Source organism: Sapajus apella, unplaced genomic scaffold (assembly GCF_009761245.1).
Source record: "Sapajus apella isolate SASKATOON/1434 unplaced genomic scaffold, GSC_monkey_1.0 scaffold13, whole genome shotgun sequence".
In the NCBI taxonomy this organism is placed as follows: Eukaryota; Metazoa; Chordata; class Mammalia; order Primates; family Cebidae; genus Sapajus; species Sapajus apella.
In genome coordinates, this window is record NW_022436953.1 from 34,981,430 (window position 1) to 34,999,433 (window position 18,004).

The 18,004-nt window shown below is 59.0% G+C and overlaps 1 protein-coding gene across 11 annotated transcripts in view; it reads left to right on the forward strand.

Annotated features, from left to right (window-relative positions):
• JAKMIP3 (Janus kinase and microtubule interacting protein 3) overlaps window positions 1-18,004 on the forward strand; it is a 97,156-nt gene that overhangs the window by 64,338 nt on the left and 14,814 nt on the right. For 8 of the 11 annotated variants that reach the window (XM_032282033.1, XM_032282031.1, XM_032282034.1 and 5 more), the window contains 10 exons: window positions 1,727-1,855; window positions 3,066-3,194; window positions 6,218-6,301; window positions 8,557-8,619; window positions 11,152-11,250; window positions 12,474-12,572; window positions 12,692-12,751; window positions 15,494-15,559; window positions 16,274-16,342; window positions 16,428-16,505. In XM_032282033.1, the coding sequence (XP_032137924.1) occupies window positions 1,727-1,855; window positions 3,066-3,194; window positions 6,218-6,301; window positions 8,557-8,619; window positions 11,152-11,250; window positions 12,474-12,572; window positions 12,692-12,751; window positions 15,494-15,559; window positions 16,274-16,342; window positions 16,428-16,505 (876 nt within the window). The remainder of the gene's footprint in view (window positions 1-1,726; window positions 1,856-3,065; window positions 3,195-6,217; window positions 6,302-8,556; window positions 8,620-11,151; window positions 11,251-12,473; window positions 12,573-12,691; window positions 12,752-15,493; window positions 15,560-16,273; window positions 16,343-16,427; window positions 16,506-18,004) is intronic. The other 3 variants (XM_032282032.1, XM_032282036.1, XM_032282041.1) reach the window with 1 other exon arrangement.

Below are 18,004 nucleotides of genomic sequence, written 5' to 3' on the forward strand. Positions count from 1 at the left end.
GTGTGTGGAGAGGGGCGCGCGGGCGTGTGTGGAGAGGGGCGCGCGGGTGTGTGTGGGGGGGCGGGTGTATGGTGAGCATATTGTCGTGTGCTTAATAGGGTCAGTCTGTGGAGATGAAAAGACAATAATTTTTATTGTTTCTAAAGATTGTTCAAATTGCAATGACCAAAATAGGACCCAAAATAAATATATTGTTTATCATGTTAAGAACCTTGTTTCTTTGAAATTTCCCAGAGAAGATAGGAATTGTAGCGACCATAGCAGCAGCACTAGTGAGGAAGAGGCCACAGCTCCGGGACACACGTGTCCTCACCACTGTGTGGGGTCCGAATTCTCAGGACCTGTGGACGCATTGCTCTGAGGACAGGCAGTGGCGGCCATTCACACTCACTGGTCCTGGCTGGCCACACACCCCATGCGTGCCTGTCCTGCCGGTCACCGTCCCCGGCCACACCTGCAGGCTGTGGCTTGTCCACAGGCCACGCAGGGCAGACCCACGTCCCCAGGAAATGCCAACATCGGTTGTCATTTCTCTACAGCAGAATCCCTGTGATAAACCTGTGATTTTTATTAAGGGAGCCTTGGGAGCAGTTGCCAAAGGACCTAACTCATCTCCTGCTTTATGCAAAGTGTGTGTGTGTGAAAGTGTGTATGTGTGTGTACATTTGTGTGTGTATATGTATGTGAGTATGTGTGTATATGTGTGTGTAGTGTATAGATTGTTATGTGAATGTGTGTGTGTATGAGTGTGTGTATGTGTGTGTTAGTGTGTATGTGTGTATATGTGTGTGAGTGTGTGTGCACGCACACGTGTGTGTGTTGCTTTTAGGCACTCTGCAGTGTTTTCTCACGGCTCTTAGATTGTCGGCTGCTCTCGGTCACAGACACTTGCCCTTGGAAAGGTCGGGAGGAGGAGCTGTCCAGGCTCTCCCTGCTCGGGACCCTCTGGGGTTTAGAAGTGTCCAGTGCACGCCTTGGCCCTGTGAAGGAGGACACAGGGTGGGGGGCACACAGGACAGGGGCTAGCATTTGGCAGGGGGTGGGGGAGCTGGGCGGCCCTGGGGTCCTGGGGGGAGTTTGCTGGAAGGTTCTGGCAGAAGAACTGGGAGGAGGCCTGGAGGCCACCGTGGCCACGGCAGAAGGGACTGGAAGATGGCTGGCTTCCCTTTTTGTAGCACTTGTAAACCTAGATGAGGAACCCTGCAGTTCTCGAAGGCAGGGGTGAGGGGACCCTAAGGATGCAGAGTCAGGTGAACCCGGGGGTCCCCGAAGGCAGGGCCTCTCACACCGGCTGGCAGAGGGCCCCATTTTTGTTTTTATTCCAATCAAGGACTGAAATTTAAACACACACACACACACACACACACACACACACACACACACAAATATATTACTGGGAACGAGATTGCATAGGGCAGGCATCCACCATTAATTCTGTGACCCCGGCACCACCCTCAGGGAACCGCAGGGACGATGCCCCATGAAGGTCCTCATTCCCCTGACCAAGGGCAGGTCCAGGACCCGCTCACCCACAGGACTCCGGGCCCCGCTCCCACCTGCCCCGGCAGCCTTGCCATAGAGCCCCCCTCACACCCAGGCCCCTCTGAGATGGGAGGGCACCATGGGGTGGGGCTGCAGCCCCTGCCATTGGGCACAGGAGGAGGTGGGAGAAGGGGGCTGTGCCTGGGTCTGGGTTTGAACTGACACATTGCGTTTCGGTCACAAGCCGGTTGTTGTGGAGACCTTCTTTGGATACGATGAAGAGGCCTCCCTCGAATCGGATGGTTCTTCCATCTCTTACCAAACGGACAGGACGGACCAGACCCCGTGCACCCCGGACGATGACTTGGAGGAGGTAATGAGGCTCTTCCTGCTGGGTCCTGGCCTTGGCTGGGGGTGGGTTGCTGCTTTCACGAGGAAGCCCTTGGTGGCCCTCACTGGCACCCACCTAATGGTGGCCGGCTCAGGCACAGTGAGAAGCTCCAGTGATGTGGCTTGGGGTGTCGCCTGAGGCCAGCTCCTGCTCCCGTGAAGGCTGAGCCAGGCCTCCTCTCGCCATTGAGCCTACGCCCTTCTAAAGAGGGGTGTGGTGAGCTCTCCCCTCCTAAGGGGCCTCCCCACGGGGATCTGAACCACTCGCCGGGGAGTTTGGTCCCACTGCCAAGACCACATTAGTGTGAGTGGGCACTGAGCAGGAGTTTTCTTCCTGATAACAGCTCAGGCGTTTCTGCCTGCCAGCCCCTCTCCCAGAAGGGCAGCCACCTCAGGCCCAGGCAGCCACCTCAGCAGCAGGCTAGAAACCTTGGCATTGTGGGGCCCAGGCTCTGTGGCCTGGGACAAGGAGTGGGGTGTCTACAGTAAGTGGCACAGAGAGGATTGGGCCTCCCTGGCAGACCCTGGAGGGTGGCCCAGCAGCCACAGACCTGCCGGGGGACCTAAGACTTCCTGGAGCAGTCTCAGGTGCAGGGTGGGGCCGGGGAACTGGGCCAGGCCGGGGCTTCCGGGCTCAGTGACTCCAGGACATGGCCCACCCTTCCGGCCCCAGGGGCCCCCTGGGACACTGCGAAGGCAGCAGCAGGCTCACCTGCCTTCTCCCTGGGGTGGCAGATGGCATTGCAGCTGGCAGCATGAGCCTGCAGGAGTGATCCTGGGAGGAGGCGTGCTGCCTGGGGTGCTCGACCCCCTTTACAAAGCCCAGCCCTGTTCCCAGGACACATTTCAGCAGAGCAGAGTGTGTGCAGGCCTGGTCAGTGACAGAGGGTCTGCTGTGTCAGGGCAGACTGGCTGGCAAGGTGAGCCACCAGCCCAGCAGGCTCACCCTGGCCTCAACCGTGCAGCAGGCTCAGCTCCCACCCCAGGGCCTGGCGCTCCCCTCTGCAGGGAAACCTTTCTCCAATAACACTGAGTCCCCAGGCAGGCACCCCTCCCGCACACTGGAGAGGGTCTCCCTCACGCTGCTAGAGAGACCCCCCATTTGATATCTGGGGAGAAGGGAAGCCCTGGGGCCTCACCGACGGAGGAGGTGCTGGCTGCTGACGCTGCGTGTGGCATCTGTGTCTCTCCAGGGCATGGCCAAGGAGGAGACGGAGCTGAGGTTCCGGCAGCTGACCATGGAGTACCAGGCCCTGCAGCGCGCCTACGCCTTGCTGCAGGAGCAGGTCGGAGGGACGCTGGACGCAGAGCGAGAAGTTAAGGTCTACATGACTTCCACCGTGCGCTCCGGCCCCCTCGTGCCTTCCTGCGTGACCCCTGTGGCCCCGGCCGGGGCACCCCCACTGCCAGCCCTCTGGCCCTGGCCCTTCCTCTCCTGCCATTGCCTCTGGTCCCAGTGGTGGCCACGGAGGCTGATCAAAACCAGGCACTGGGAGTCCATGCTGGGAGCTGGCCCAGGTGGGAGGGACGGGCCCAGAGCGGTACCAGGCGCAGGTGTGAGTGAGGGTTCTGGGGGAGACAGGGCGGGGACAGTGGCAGGGGCCCACTGTGCCCAGGGTGGGTCTCCTCCTTCCGGACCTCCTCTGCTGCTCTTGGCAGCATGGCGGTGACCCATGGCAGCATCGAGCTAGGTGTTGAAACTCATGGAGGTCCTTCATCCTAAAGGCTGAGCTGTCACAGGCTGTGGCTGCCTTGGCCCTGGGCCCTCTCTTCCTTCCCTCTCCCCCACGGGGCGGGACCCCAGCAGCCGAGCCCCCTCCACCCGCTTCCCTGGCCCACCTGGGTGTCAGCCCCCAGGAAAGGCCCCTGTGTGGCTGGCGGGTGTCCTCTGCGGGCCATGGAGGGCAGTGCAGGCACCAGTGCGGGGGGGCCTGGGTCAGGGGTCGGGGATCCCTCACTGCCCCACCCTCCTGGAGGAACTGCACCTGCGGGCCATCGAAGGGGTATGGGCTGCTTCCCTGGGGAGCTGAGGGGTTCTCCTAAGCAGACAGCTGTGGGGTCTGGGGTTCCCATTGGCCTCCAACACCCCACGACCACCCTGTGGGGCCAGAGACACCAGTGTCTGGCAATTCGGCAACTTAGGGTGGCTGGGCTGGGTGAGGGATGGGCGCCTTGGGGTGAGGGGAGAGGATCTGCAGGGCACCCCAGCGTGGTCCACGCCAGTGCCCTGGGGAGCCACCAGCCTCACCTTCCATCCACCCAGACCACCCTGGTGACATGGCTTCCTCCTCCTGCCTTCCTGTGCACCTCACTGGGGACATGTGTTGTGAAAATGAAGAGAGAACCCCCCATCCACCATGCGCCTCATGCTGACGTGAGCAGGCACCTAGTGCTGGAGGGGACTCCCCCATCTCAGGCTCGGAGAGATGTGTCTGTGTAACGGGGGACTTTAAATGTCCCCTCTTTCACTTTGACTTAATTTTTTCATGACCCTTGGAGAAAGGAACGAATCCAGGCCTCAGCTCAGAGCATCCTAAAGCACGGAGGCCCTGAGACAGCTCAGCCTCCTGGGCCTAGCCTCGCTCCCTCACAGCCCAGCCGGGGCGGAGCAGCTGCCGTGTCCTCCCGGCCAAGCTGGCCCGGAGCTAGAGGAGCTGGGGGAAGCATCCTGTCCTCCCATTGTCCTGTCAGGTGCTGGAGAAACATTTGCTTGGGGGCCACATGAAAACAAGAACTTAGAAGATTTTGCTTCCAGAGCAAAAACGTCCAGAGTGCATGCAAAATTTTTCTTAATGTCATTTAGAATCAGAGGAAAATCTAATGCCAAGAAGTACTACATGGTTATTTTAAAAATTGAAAGATACAGAAAAGATTAATGAAGAAACTAGGCTAGCCAGCATCCCACAGTCTGATTCTGTATTATAATTGGAAATGTCATTCCTCATGTGGAAGTCGAGGCAGCCTCAGGATAAGGAAGAGGCTGTGGAGAGGCGTGGGAGGACAGGCATCTGAAGACCTGGACGTGGGCCCGTCCCTGACACGGTCCTGAGGCTTGGGGGGGTCCGTGGCCACCTGTGGGCTCCATCTCCCTGTGTGGGAACACAGGGTTAGGACTGACTAGAACCCCCTTTCAGCTCCGGATTCTCCAACCCAAGGGCTCACACCCACCATTGTGGCCTCTTAAGGGAGAGAAGGGGGAGGAAGAGCCAAGGACAGCCTGGGGGCAGGGAGCTGGGACCCAGCACTGGGGGCACCACAGGCCACGCCTTCACCCACCTGCACCCCAGCTGATGGATTCTCTGAACACGAGCCTTGTCCCTAAACGCGCCCCTCCCTTAGAAGCTATCCCCAGAGAGCAGGAGCCACCGTGGGGTGAAACGCCCGTGGTTCGGGGCCACCAGAGCAAACTGAATTCAGAAAGGGTGGCTCAGACCTCAGCTAGAAGCCTCAGGGGCTCTCAGGAGGGACTTCACAAACCACAAACCCCAGTGCTGATGTGGAAAGCGCCAGGGCTTTTCCTGCAGACGTGGGGTGGGCTCTGGGGAAGTCAGTTAAGGAACTCACAAAGGCCAGGGCAGCTCCCGCACAGGCACCCGACCGCCCGGGGATCCCAGTGGCTCCGAGTGGAAGGTCCCTTGAACACACAGCAGCAGGCAGCTCCCGTACAGGCACCCGACTGCCTGGGGCTCCCAGGGCGTCCGTGTGGTGGGTCCCTTGAACAAAGCGCCGTGGCCAGCACCCGCAGGGCTGAGCACGGGTGAGGCCTCCATCATCCACCTTGGCTGTGTCATCCTGTAAACAAAGGGTTCTTCTAACAGGACCTCAAAATTAACCTGCAGAATTGCCCCGTGGGATCTAAGTGAGATCACTTGCTTCAAATGCGCCTTAAAGTTCTCCCTCTAGGGCTGGGCACCGTGGCTCACGCCTGTAATCCCAGCACTTTGGGAGGCTGAGGCAGGATTGCCCTCAGGAGTTTGAGGGTAGCCTGGGCAACATGGTGAAACCCTGTCTCTACAAAAAATACAAAAATTGGTGGGGCATGATGGCTCATAGCTGTGGGTCCAGCCACTGGGGAGGGTGAGGTGGGAGGATCAGCTGAGCTCGGGAGGCGCAGGTTGAAGGCAGGCAAGATTGTGCCCCGAGCTCCAGCCTGGTTGACAGAGCCAGACCCTGTCTCAGAAAAAAGCTCTTCCTCTTTTAGAAAGCATTTCTTCCAAAGGAAGGGGGAACAGTCCCTTCTGAATGAGCTTAACTGAAAGGCTCTTCTGAGGTCTCCTCGAGTGTGTGTCTGTCTGTCTGTCCGGCTTTTAGAGAAAATTTGATGTATCTTCCTCCCATTCTACAGACCCGTGAGCAGCTGCAGGCCGAACTGCAGAGGGCACAGGCGCGGATCGAGGACCTGGAGAAGGCCCTGGCGGAGCAGGGGCAGGTGAGCCCACAGGCGCCACGTGGCCGTGGGGGCCACACGTCCGGGGGAGTGTTCGGCTGCACCTGAAGACAAGCAGGTCTGGGGGCTTCACAGCACCCACGTCACCCCGCAGTGCAGCATGCCGGAACCAGGATGAAGGAATCCCAGGCTAGCCTTGTATGAGGCGGGACTCTGCCTGGGCCTGGACGCAGCCTCTCCTGGGCTCGATCTTGGAGGATCTCTCAGTCCCCTGAACTCAGGGCCGGGATTTCAGGTCCTGCAGGTCCTGCCCCGGGTGCTGGTGGAAAATGACCAGATACTTTCTGACCTGGGGTTCCCAGGAGCCCGTCCTCCAGGTGGAGAAAGTTGCCCACGACCCAGGTAACCTGCTTTGCTCAGAGTCACTGCCCTCTGCCTTCTACGACCCGCACCACCCCGGGTCCTTCACGCCCCGTGGGGAGGCGTCCACTCCTATGGCCCCAGGCTGAGCCTCCCCTCTGACCTCTGGGGCCTGACACCAGGCTGAAGGATGTTGCCGTGGGGTGGGGAGAGCATGTGAACATGCGCTGGGGGCAGGGATGAGCTTCCCTGGCCCCCCACCAGCACCCGCTTCTGGCCCATGGCTGTCCTTAACTTGTCAACTGCTAGATGGACAGACAGGCGGGTAACGTGAACCCTGGATGTGCCACATCGCCGGCATCCTAGCATTCAGTGTTGGGGAACCTGTAGCCAACCTCCACCCTCCTCGCCTCTTCAGAGTGGTGCCGATACCGCACCAGGCCCAGCCTCCGCAGTCACGGTGGCCCCGTTCCCAGGCGCTGCTGCGAAATTCCCGGGGCACCATCCGGCGCTCACAGGGTTTCGCAGACACTGCTGTCTTACTGTCACCGAACCCAGGCTCGGCTGCTGGCCGCTCAAGAGCCAAGCCCAAGACAGTCAGTGGGAGGAAAAGCAGGAGTAGTCGGGAAGCAGCAACCTGCAGAGATGGCGGACGAGCGTCACGGAGACCATCGCGTTTCCCAGGCTGGCCTGAGGGTGTCACGGCAGGGGATGTGGAGCAGTCACATGCCAGGGCTGACTCTACGTGGTCAGGGCAGTCCGTGCGTTGTCCTGATGACTGTCTTGAGCAGCGGGCATCAGGCGGCGTGGCTGGCATCAGCGTGACCGTGACAGGAACGTGGTTTAACCGCTCACGTTCCTCCTGGTGCGGGACATTCCGAAACCTGTTCCCTAGGCTCAGCCTTTCAAGGCCAGTTCCCGGAGTCCTGGAAGCGAAGCATGTGAACTGAGCATCATGAAAAGCCTAGCATTGAAAGAAGGGAAGAAAAAAACAGGAGAATGATTGTTTTTCGAGATGGGGTGAAGTCTCTCTCTGTGACAGTGTGCCAGGAGAAAGAAGTGACCGGGGCGGTGGGAAACCAGGAGGATGAGAACTCCGCTTCCTTCCTCTGCCAAACTGGCTCCTTCAGACTTGGCAAGAGCTTCACATGCGACTTTGGGGAGAAGAAACTTGGGACAAATCCGGCGTCTGAAGAAACCAACATTACTCCTGACACTTTGCTTTATTCTTAAAAATGCCACCGGTGGGGGCTCCCCGAGTATGGTCAGCGAGGTGCCCACACGCCCTAACCTGCCACGTGTCCTGACTGTAACGGACCGGACACCCCCACCCTGAGTGAACTGTCATCTCCACCTGCCCGAGACCCTTGCTCTGCAGCTGGGTCCAAGCTCACTCCGGCTCAGGGTCCCCTGGGCCTGTGATGTCCACACAGGACAGTCTGTCGCCAGCACCTGGCCCGGGGCAGAAGCCTGGCCTGCGGTCCATGGGGCTGCATGCGGTGCCCTCCTAGGGCCTCCTGGGCGGGCCTGTCCTGGCTTTCTCCGTCTCAGAGGAAATGGGTGAACCCGCAGGTGTTCGGCGAGGGTTGTTAGGTGGTTATTTCAGATGCTGCGCGTCGAATCCTTTCGTGTTCTTTGTTTTTTGTTCTTTGTTTTGCAACAGGGCCCACTCTGTTGCCCAGGCCGGAGCTCAGTGGTGCAGTCATAACCTACTGCAGCTCGACCTCCTGGGCTCAAGCCTTCCTCCCCCCTCAGCCTCCGGAGTAGCCGGGACCACAGGCGCGCGCCACCACGCCCGGCTAATTTTTGTATTTTTTGTAGAGAAGGGGCGTTTCCACATTGGCCGGGCCGATCTTTGCGTTCTGCCATGTCGCAGTGTAAACGCTGGTTATGAGTTCCCTAGCCATGTTTTTATTTCTTCCTGTTCCATTTTTAAGGATATGAAGTGGATTGAAGAGAAGCAAGCGCTGTACCGGAGAAACCAAGAGCTTGTGGAGAAGGTGAGCCCCAGACCCCTCGGAGAGCCCCGGACCCCTCGGAGAGCCCCGGACCCCTCGGAGAGCCCCAGACCCCTCGGGGAGCCTGGGAAGACTCACTCTTTGCTCGTGGGGGCTGCAGTGGTCCCTGTGGGGCTGAAGGTAGAGCCAGGGCTGAGGTTTCTGAATGGCTCTGCTCCAGACCCCTTCCGCTCCACCCCCTTCTGTGGGACCAGTCAGGAGCCCTGGGGAGGAGGACCCGGTCGCTGGCTGGAGGGAGCTGGGGCTTGTTCTCCGGTCCAGGCAGAGCCCCTGTCTGCAGCTGCATCTCCATTCCTGTCCTGCTGTGCTGATGGGCTCTGTGGGTGGGCTGCTTACAGCATCGTGAATCAGGTGCCCTTTTGAGACCATGGAATCATCCCCGTGGGAATCACCCCCGTGGGAATCACCCCCGTGGGAATCATCCCCGTGGAAAGCCTGGCTGGGTCAGGGAAGTCTCCAGCAACGCTTGTGAGGAAGCGAAAGGGCCCTCAGAGGAGCCTGTGGACCAGCCCGGCTGAGCAAGCGCATGTTTGAGACGTCACCAGGGCATCACCTGGCACGCTCAGGTCCAGGCTCTCTTGGCCCTGGATGACAAGAGGCTCCCAAAATGCTGCCCCCACCCCCACCCAACCCCTACCCTGGCTAAGGATTGTGGGCTGGACAATTTTACCTGACGTAAAACAGATCAAAACATGCAGTGTGTGGCCAGGCTGCTCTAAGTGGCCTTCGCTTCTGCCTGGGGTGCAGGGACGGGAGCGCAGGCGTCACATGGGGCACCTCTCCACATCAGGCCCGACTGGCTCAGCTGCCTCGTGCACTGGTTAAAGGGGTCACGGCACTGAGGGCCCTAGACTTAGGTTAGGTCTGGGCAGTCTGGGACCATTCCAAGAGGGGTGCACTCCACAACTGCGGGCGCAGGTGATGTGGCACAAGGCAGGGGTGAGGCTGGCTGTGGGTCCAGGGGCCATTACCACGCGTGGGTGAGGGGTGCTCCATGTGACCCCGCCCCACTTGTCCACCAGCAGGGGCAGGTGTCCTGAGGAGGCAGTAACATCTCACCCAGGCAGGTGTGGCCCTCTGGGGAGATGCCAGGGTGGCCTGGCGCATAAGTCTGATGTGCCAGCAGGACCGAGCACCAGACAAACGGGGGCGTCTCACCTAGCCCCTGCACCACTGTCAGCCCACGGCTGGTCATGCCCTTTGGGGGCCCTGCTTTAGGCTGGGTTAACATCTTGAATGGTGAACAGCACCCCCATGTTTCCGTGGACACACGGAACAGCTCTTAAATTAAACTGTTTCCACAGGGCTCAGCACAATGCCGTGCGTTCCATGTAAATGCAGGCACAGGCAGAGATTCACACACACTTAAGGGAACACGCTTGAACAGCTGCACATGTAAATGCTTGCATGCACACTTGAACACGTGCACGGAAATGAACACACACTTGAACACATGCGTATGTAAACACTGGCACACCCACTTGGACACCTGCACATGGAAATGCTTGCACACACACGAACACGTGCACATATAAATGCTGGCGTGCACATTTGAGCACATGTGCATGGAAGTGCTGGCATACACACTTGAACACGTGCACGGAAGTGCTGGCACGCACACATAAATGCTTGTGCACATACATATGTGCCCAGCTGCACACTTGGAGCCTGTGCTTTTCCCCAGCTATGCTGGGTGTGGGTCACATTCCTGGCCCTTCAGGGGTTCTGCAGCAGCCCCACTGTGCAGTGGCCCACAGCTGGCCGTGCAGGAGGGTTCAGCTCCCATGGAGGGGTGGGCTCACTCAGAGGATGCAGTGTTTCTTAGTTTTTCTTGGTCCCCTGAGCATCGGAGCAGTCATTAGTCCCCCAGCCTCAGCGCCAGGCGATGGATGCAGCTGCCTGCCCCTGGTGGACTCTGCCCCCCCGGAGGCTGCTGAGGACACGTGCTGTGGGCCGTGTCACTTTACACTTTGGAAACGGGGCTGGGACTCCTGCTTCTGGTTTCCTTGTTACTGGTTCTGTTGAAACAGTCCCTTAAGTACCCAGGTGAATTTCAGTGGCCAGGCAGCCATGGTACCCACTCCTTCCACTGGGCACAGCCTGGGCTTCGAGGGACACCGGGGAGCCACTTGGGGCATTTATCCTTGATGGCCTCCGTTCCCCATCCCAGCTTAGAGTCCCGCTACGGCCTCTAGGCTCGTGGCTTGTGGTGCACAGCCCCCGCTCCAGACGTTTATCCTCCACAGCCTCCTTCCCCATCCCTGCCCAGGCTCAGGGCCCTGCTGCAGCCTCCAAGCTCCCGGGTTTCGGTATGTGGCACTGCCTGCCCAGCCCCACCCACCACTGGACGGGCTGTGTCACTAGGACAGACCCAAACGCACCCAGGGCTCTGAGGAGCTTCAAGGGCTGGGCACCGGGCTGGCCAGCTGGCCTCACTGACCACCAGGAGTTGACCTCCCAGGACCTCTGGTGAGAGAGCCAGACCCCTCACCTCATCCACCTTTTCTGTCACAGATCAAACAAATGGAGGCAGAGGAGGCTCGGCTCAGACACGAGGTGCAGGATGCCAGAGACCAAAACGAGCTGCTGGAGTTCAGGATCCTGGAGCTTGAGGTAGTATGGGCCAGTGGCCAGCACTGTGGCCGGTGGCCAGTGGCCGTGGCCTGTGGCTGTGTCAGGGATCCAGCCCTCAGCCTTCCTAACCCACACGAGCCCCTGAACATGAACCCAAAAGGCTGGGTCAGAGAGGAAAGAGGCAAAAGGCCGTAAACCACCACCTCTTCATGTGGAGGGTAAGGCCGGCCACCCAAAGCATGTGTAAATGGGGGCCGTGGCCATCGGCCGTGGAGCTCAGCATCGTGCAGGGAAAACAACGCAAAAGCAAGACGGGTGCTGATGCAGCGTCTGCTCCACACCTGTGTCCTGAGGCGCCGGCACATCGGGCGTCCGTCTGCTCCTGTGGCCCTGCGGCAGCCGGTGCGTGCCAGAGGCTGTGCCCAGGCCTCAGCGGTTGGCAGACGTTTGTTTCTTGCTCACAGAAGCCCCTGAGTGAGGGCAGTGGGGGCCACGTGGTGAGCCCTTATTCTGTGCCCTGCTGGCCCTGGCCCTGCATCCTCTGCTGTGACTGTCACAAGAGGAGGAAGGAGGGGAGGGGGATCCTGCCGGGCAGTTCAGGCTGGGCATGAGCGGCCATATTGCTGTGCTCATGTTTCACTGCCAGGGTGGTCCACCCGTGGGACTAGGAGGAAGTGGCACACATGGGGGCCACCCCTGCCAAACACCGTGTGCAGCCCCAAGGCCTCCATCTCAGCCCAGTACCTGGAGCCTCGGAGTCCGAGTGGAGTTGCCTCTTTAAGCCCTCCCATCCACTGCGGGGGCAGGGCAGCTGTGTGATCACTCCACGTGTGGACAACCTCGGCCAAGTGGGCCTGCCTGTGGGGACAGTGGCAGCACTGCCGGCCTGTCCTCCAGAGGCTCTTCCGTTCAGGCCCTCAGGGAACACGGCCTGCAGCTCTCCCTGAAACTCCCTGCAGCCCCTGTGATTTACTGAGGGATGGGCCGTGGCTCAGGGTGGGGACTGCCCATGCCGCGTGGCCAGGGCATAATGAGCTCTGCTTGGCCCATCTAGGGTCAGCGAATACACAGGGGCCGTCCTCCAGGGCCGGTCCAGGTCCAGTGCAGATCTCCCACCACCAGCGCTTTCATAGTTTGGCTTTCATAAATGCTGTGTTGGTCCCTGGTTCCACGGTCTTGGCCCATGTTCCTCAGGCCCCAGCATGGCCCTTTTGGAGGGAAAGGATGGGAGGGGAACAGCTCACCCTCTGCTCTTTTCTTAGGAGAGGGAGAGGAAGTCACCTGCCATCAACTTCCACCACACACCCTTCGTGGATGGGAAGAGCCCCCTGCAGGTGTACTGCGAGGCCGAAGGAGTGACAGTGAGCCTCGCCCCTCCCTGCCTCGCCCCTCCCTGCCTCACCCCTCCCTGCCTTGCCTCTCCCTGTCCCCTCTGCCCACCCCGTGCTGCTCACCCCTGCCTTTCCTCTGTGCCTCCTAGGACATCGTGGTGGCGGAGCTGATGAAGAAGCTGGACATCCTGGGCGATAACGCCGTAAGTGTATGTCGCTCTCCTGGCTTGTGCATGCCCCTCACACCCATCACCCCCAGCCCAGCCCCCCTGGGGTCCAGGAGCCCTGCCAGCCTCCCACAGCCCTGCCATGGGCCACCCTGCCTGAGACGCTCCCCAAGGCCCTCAGCCTGCTCAGAATCGGAGGCTTCCTCACACTGCACCGGGCCCACTGGGGCCTCTGCTGGGCACCTGGTTCTTCTAGCTGACAGCACTTCCCATCACATCGCCCCAGCTTCTAGGGTCTCTCAGCTCTTCCTCACTTGTGTGGGGATGGGGGCTGTTGCTCTTAGAGAAGCCAAGACCCTTAGGGTTCCACTTCCTTGTCTTGGGAGAAGAAGCAGACTCTGTAGATAACCCCTATGTTTCATTTGGGGCAGAGTTCCAATTTCTGCAGCAAACTGCTTGAAAGAATGTTAATTACCAAGTGGGCAAAGTCAATGCACCCCTTCATCCACTTCCTATCCGTCCATCCACTAATCCTCCACTCCCATCCATTTACTCCCCGTCAGTCCATCATATACCATCCCTTCATTCATCCTCTGTCCTGTATCCATCCATCCGTGTAATCCATCCATCCAGCCTCCATCATTCATCTATCCATCCTTCATCTATCCCTAATCCATCCATTCATCCATTACCCATATTCTGTCCATCCATCTTCCATCCATTATCCCAAATCCATCCATTCATCCATCAACCATAATCTGTCCATCTGTCCACCATCCTCCATCCATTTCTTCTCCATCTACCATTCTCTACCCATTAATCTTTCACCCATCCACCCATCCTCCATTCATCCTCCATAATCCATCCATCCTTTATTAATCATCTATTCATTCTCCATCAATTCTCTGTAATCCATCCATCCTTCATCCATCCTTTATTCTGCATTCATTTGTTCATTCATTCTTCAGAATCCATCTGTCTATTCATCCATCTTCCACAGTTTATCCATCCTCCATCCACCATTCATTCATTCATCCATGTTCCATAAGCTGTCCATCCATCCTCCATCCTCTATCCTTCCATCCATCCATGGCCCCTCCATCCACCCATCCATCATCCTGCATTCATTGACCTTCCGCTCCCTCAATCTAGGGCCCTGTGTGAGAGGACCCCCTTCTCCCCTTTCCCGCCCAACACCTGGGGAACAGAGAGGCACAGGGCAGGGGTGCTTTCTGTGGAGAGGCTCTGCATCTGGGTCTGCTTCTCTCAGACCTGGGGACTCCGTTGTGGTCATAGGTGGCAGAAGAGCCACAGCAGGGTGGCTATTGCCATGCTCTGGGGTCCAGTCCTGGGTAGCAGCCCCATCATGGGGCCTTGGGAACCATATTGGGCAACTCTGATTCACAACTGGAGAAGCTGGGGACCCAAAGGCACTGCCCAGAGTCACAGAGCTGATGTAGTGGCAGAGTTGTGGACGTTCAGCTCCGCTTAGGCCTATCTCAGGGTTCTTGTCCAGCCCCGTAGCTGTCCACCAAGAGTGTCACTGAGCGTGTGGCCCTGCAGCCATCATGCAGCGCCTGAGGCCATCATCACAGAGCACAGGGACAGAGGAGGTTAGGGACTGGAGGATGCTTGGCCAGGCTTAAGCCCAGGGGACCTGTGGAGATGCTGGAGCTCCAGACAGCGGGCCGACAGTGTTCCGAGCCTGGCTGTGCAGTCAGCTGTGCAGTCAGCGTTGAGCAAGCTTCACATGCACCTCACAGCTTAACCACATCTGGTAGATTCCCTCAGTCACCCTGAAGCCACCCGCTCAGCCTCCCCAACTCTAAGTGTGGAGAGAGGCCTGTGGCCTGCCCAGCCCTGGGAGAAGGGAGCAGGGCAGGAGGGACGAGGCCACCCGGCCCCAGTACCGTGGGATGAGGTTCTCGCCTGAGTCAGGAGTGCAGCTGGCCCCACCACGGACTACAGACTGAGCCTGCCTCCCACCGTGGGAGACCCCGGGTGGACTCTGGGGCTGCAGACAGCAGGCAACGCCTGGGCTTAGGGAGCTCATGCTCCAGGGAGAGAACAGCGTGGACAGGGCTGCTGGAGCGAGTAGCGAGAATCAGGGAGGCTCTGGGAGAGGAGCAAGGGCCTCCCTTCCCCACAGGGACCAGGAACCCAACCCCGGCGCTCCTGTGAGCTGGAGTTGGGCAGCCCTGTTCTGGGCCAGGCTGCAGCAGAGTCTGAGAGTGTGGGGTGCCCACGTCCACATGGCCCCAAAGCCATGCTCACTCTAACCGGAAGGGCCACCCACGGACCCTTGCGTGGGGAGGAAGTGTGAATAAAACATGCACAAAACCCGCTAGGGATTCACCATTTCACAGCCATGAACTGGTCTCCCCACCACTGTTCTGAGTGGTGTTTTAATAACCACAGGTGCATATGCAGAGGCTGGCTTTACACACAGGTGGGGACAGAGGCTGAGTGGAGCAACGGCGGTTGCTGGGGATGTCGTCACTGCCTGCCTGCGTGGAGCAGCGCACGCTCATCTGCCTCGGCTGGTTGCCTAGGCCTGGTGGTTACCAGCAGGGGGAGGATGACAGAAAACAAAATTGACAGCACCCCAAGGGAGCAAGCTCAAGAGTCAAGGGTGTCAGACATGCTGGGAGGTGTCCGTCAAAGCGCTTTCGAGCTGTGGCCTGCCCCCAGAATCCCCAGTCAGCCTCCCCATGCACCCGTCACTGACCCCCACCCCTGAAGGCATGGCTTCTGACCACATCTGTGTTCTGCTTTTGGGTGCAGAATCTGACCAATGAGGAGCAAGTGGTCGTCATACAAGCCAGGACAGTCCTGACCTTGGCCGAGAAGGTAACAGCAGCTGTGTGGACACTCGAGAAGGGGCCGGGCTCCTAGGGTCTCCTGCCCTGCCCAGCTCAGAGAAGGTGCTCTTCCTGGGAGGAGGGTCTGAGGGCCGGGATGGGGGTCCACTGCCCCACTGCCCTGGGAGATCAGTGAGACAGCACCCACTGTGCACCTTCGCAAAGGACAGATTCAGCTCCACTTTGCTCTGACACCAGCCCTGTCTATGTTTCCTCCCGAAGACAGGAAGGTATGCTGAGTCTACAGGCAGCGTTCTCTGTTCAACTTACCATGATCTCTTCTGGGGACACCCACCCACCACCTGCTCCTAGTCCAACTCCCAGCCCAGACCTGTCTGGTGGGCTGGGTCTCCCACAGCAAGGAGAAGGGGTGCTCCTGGCACATAGGGGCTTGGAGAAACAGGCCACCCTCCCCGCCTGTCCTGGCAGAGCTCTGCAGACGTGTCTGCTCCCAGTGCCCAAGCCAGTGTCCATCCTCTCTGGAGAAGGTGTTGGGGCAGATTTCCTGGACAGCTGGAGGGTGGGAGGGGCAGGGCCATGATGCCAGCGCAGCCCTATCTCCCTGGAGAGGGCTGGGCGCTCCCCTCCCTCAGGAGAAGAGGAAGGAAGACCCAGGCTGCCCTGGCATCTCTCCCAGCTGTCTCCACGAGCCGGGGTGGGGGACTCTAGGGGTCACTGTCCTGCTTGTTCTGTTTGTGCCCAGTGGCTCCAGCAGATTGAGGAGGCAGAGGCAGCGCTGCAGCGGAAGATGGTGGATCTGGAGAGCGAGAAGGTTGGTGGCATCTTCCCTGAGGCTCTGTGGCTCAGCGCTGCAGGTGGGATGTCCGGGGCTGAGACGTGGTCCTCCTGTGTTTCAGGAGCTGTTCAGTAAGCAGAAGGGTTACCTGGATGAGGAGCTGGACTACCGGAAGCAGGCCTTGGACCAAGCCCACAAGGTGAGAGGCGCGCAGCTGCTGGAGCCCCGGGGTGGGGCACTGGGATGGAAACGGCCGTGTGGCTCAGCTGCCCAGCGGTGCCTCAGGCGCCTGTACAGGCCAGGTCTCAGGGCCCCTAACAGTCCCTACCAGCCCTTGATGACACTGCGGAGTAGACCCTGGCTCTCCAGAGCTGCCCGATGGGGTTTTCACTTAGAGCTTCATAAACAGAGCAGGATTCGTTGAGGAGGTCTAAACCCACGCTGTACAGTGAGAACATGCCACAGCTTTCGTACAGGTCACTTGGGCACAGAAACACAGCCTGATTCCTAAAGACTGCCCAGGCATCGGTGTGAGCCAGTGTCTGCTACCTCCCACCCCTCTCCTGAGGAACCAGAGAAACCAGGGGCTGCTCTGGGACACAGTCTGTTCACTAGGGGAAGGCGTGGACTTGTCCTGTTTCACTTACTGTGGCCTGCTCACTAGGGGAAGGCGTGGTCTTGTCCTGTTTCACCTACTGTGGCCTGCTCACTAGGGGAAGGCGTGGTCTTGTCCTGTTTCACCTACTGTGGCCTGCTCACTAGGGGAAGGCATGGTCTTCTTTTTCACCTACTGTGGCTGGGAGGAGCGTAGGACATGGCTAGGTTGAAAACTAGGCTTCAGTACTGGGCTCCCCTGCTAGGAGCTACTTCCCCCATGACTGTGCAAGCAATCATCTGTCCCTGCTGGACTCCTGCCACATGACCAAAGGTACGACCAGGAGAATATTCAGGCCCTGTTGTAAGTGTCACCACCAAGAGGCTCACCTCGGGACCCAGCCCAGCAGGCGGGGTCTTGACCCCATGCCTGTAAGGAGACCCGCCTGGCTACTTAAAGCAAGGAAAGGTGGGCTGGGATAAAAATGCTCATTCTTAGGGCCAAGTTCAGCCTGAGAACTCTCAGAGTGATGGTGATGATGATGGTGATGATGTCAAGGTGGTGGTGATGATGGCAATGATAACGGTGGTGGTGGCAGTGGTGATGGTGATGACGGTGATGCTGGTGGTAGTGGTGGTGGTGGTGATGATCACGGTGATGCTGGTGGTAGTGGTGGTGATGGTGATGGTGATGATGTCAAGATGGTGGTGATGATGGCAATGATAATGGTGGTGGTGGCAGTGGTGATGGTGATGACGATGATGCTGGTGGTAGTGGTGGTGATGGTGGTGATGACGGTGATGCTGGTGGTAGTGGTGGTGGTGGTGGTGATGACGGTGATGCTGGTGGTAGTGGTGGTGATGGTGGTGATGACGGTGATGCTGGTGGTGGTGGTGATGGTGATGGTGATGACAGTGATGCTGGTGGTAGTGGTGGTGATGGTGATGGTGATGATGATCACGGTGATGGTGGTGGCAGTGGTGATGGTGATGATGGTGATGCTGGTGGTAGTGGTGGTGATGGTGATGGTGATGATGGTGATGCTGGTGGTAGTGGTGGTGATGGTGATGGTGATGACGGTGATGCTGGTGGTAGTGGTGGTG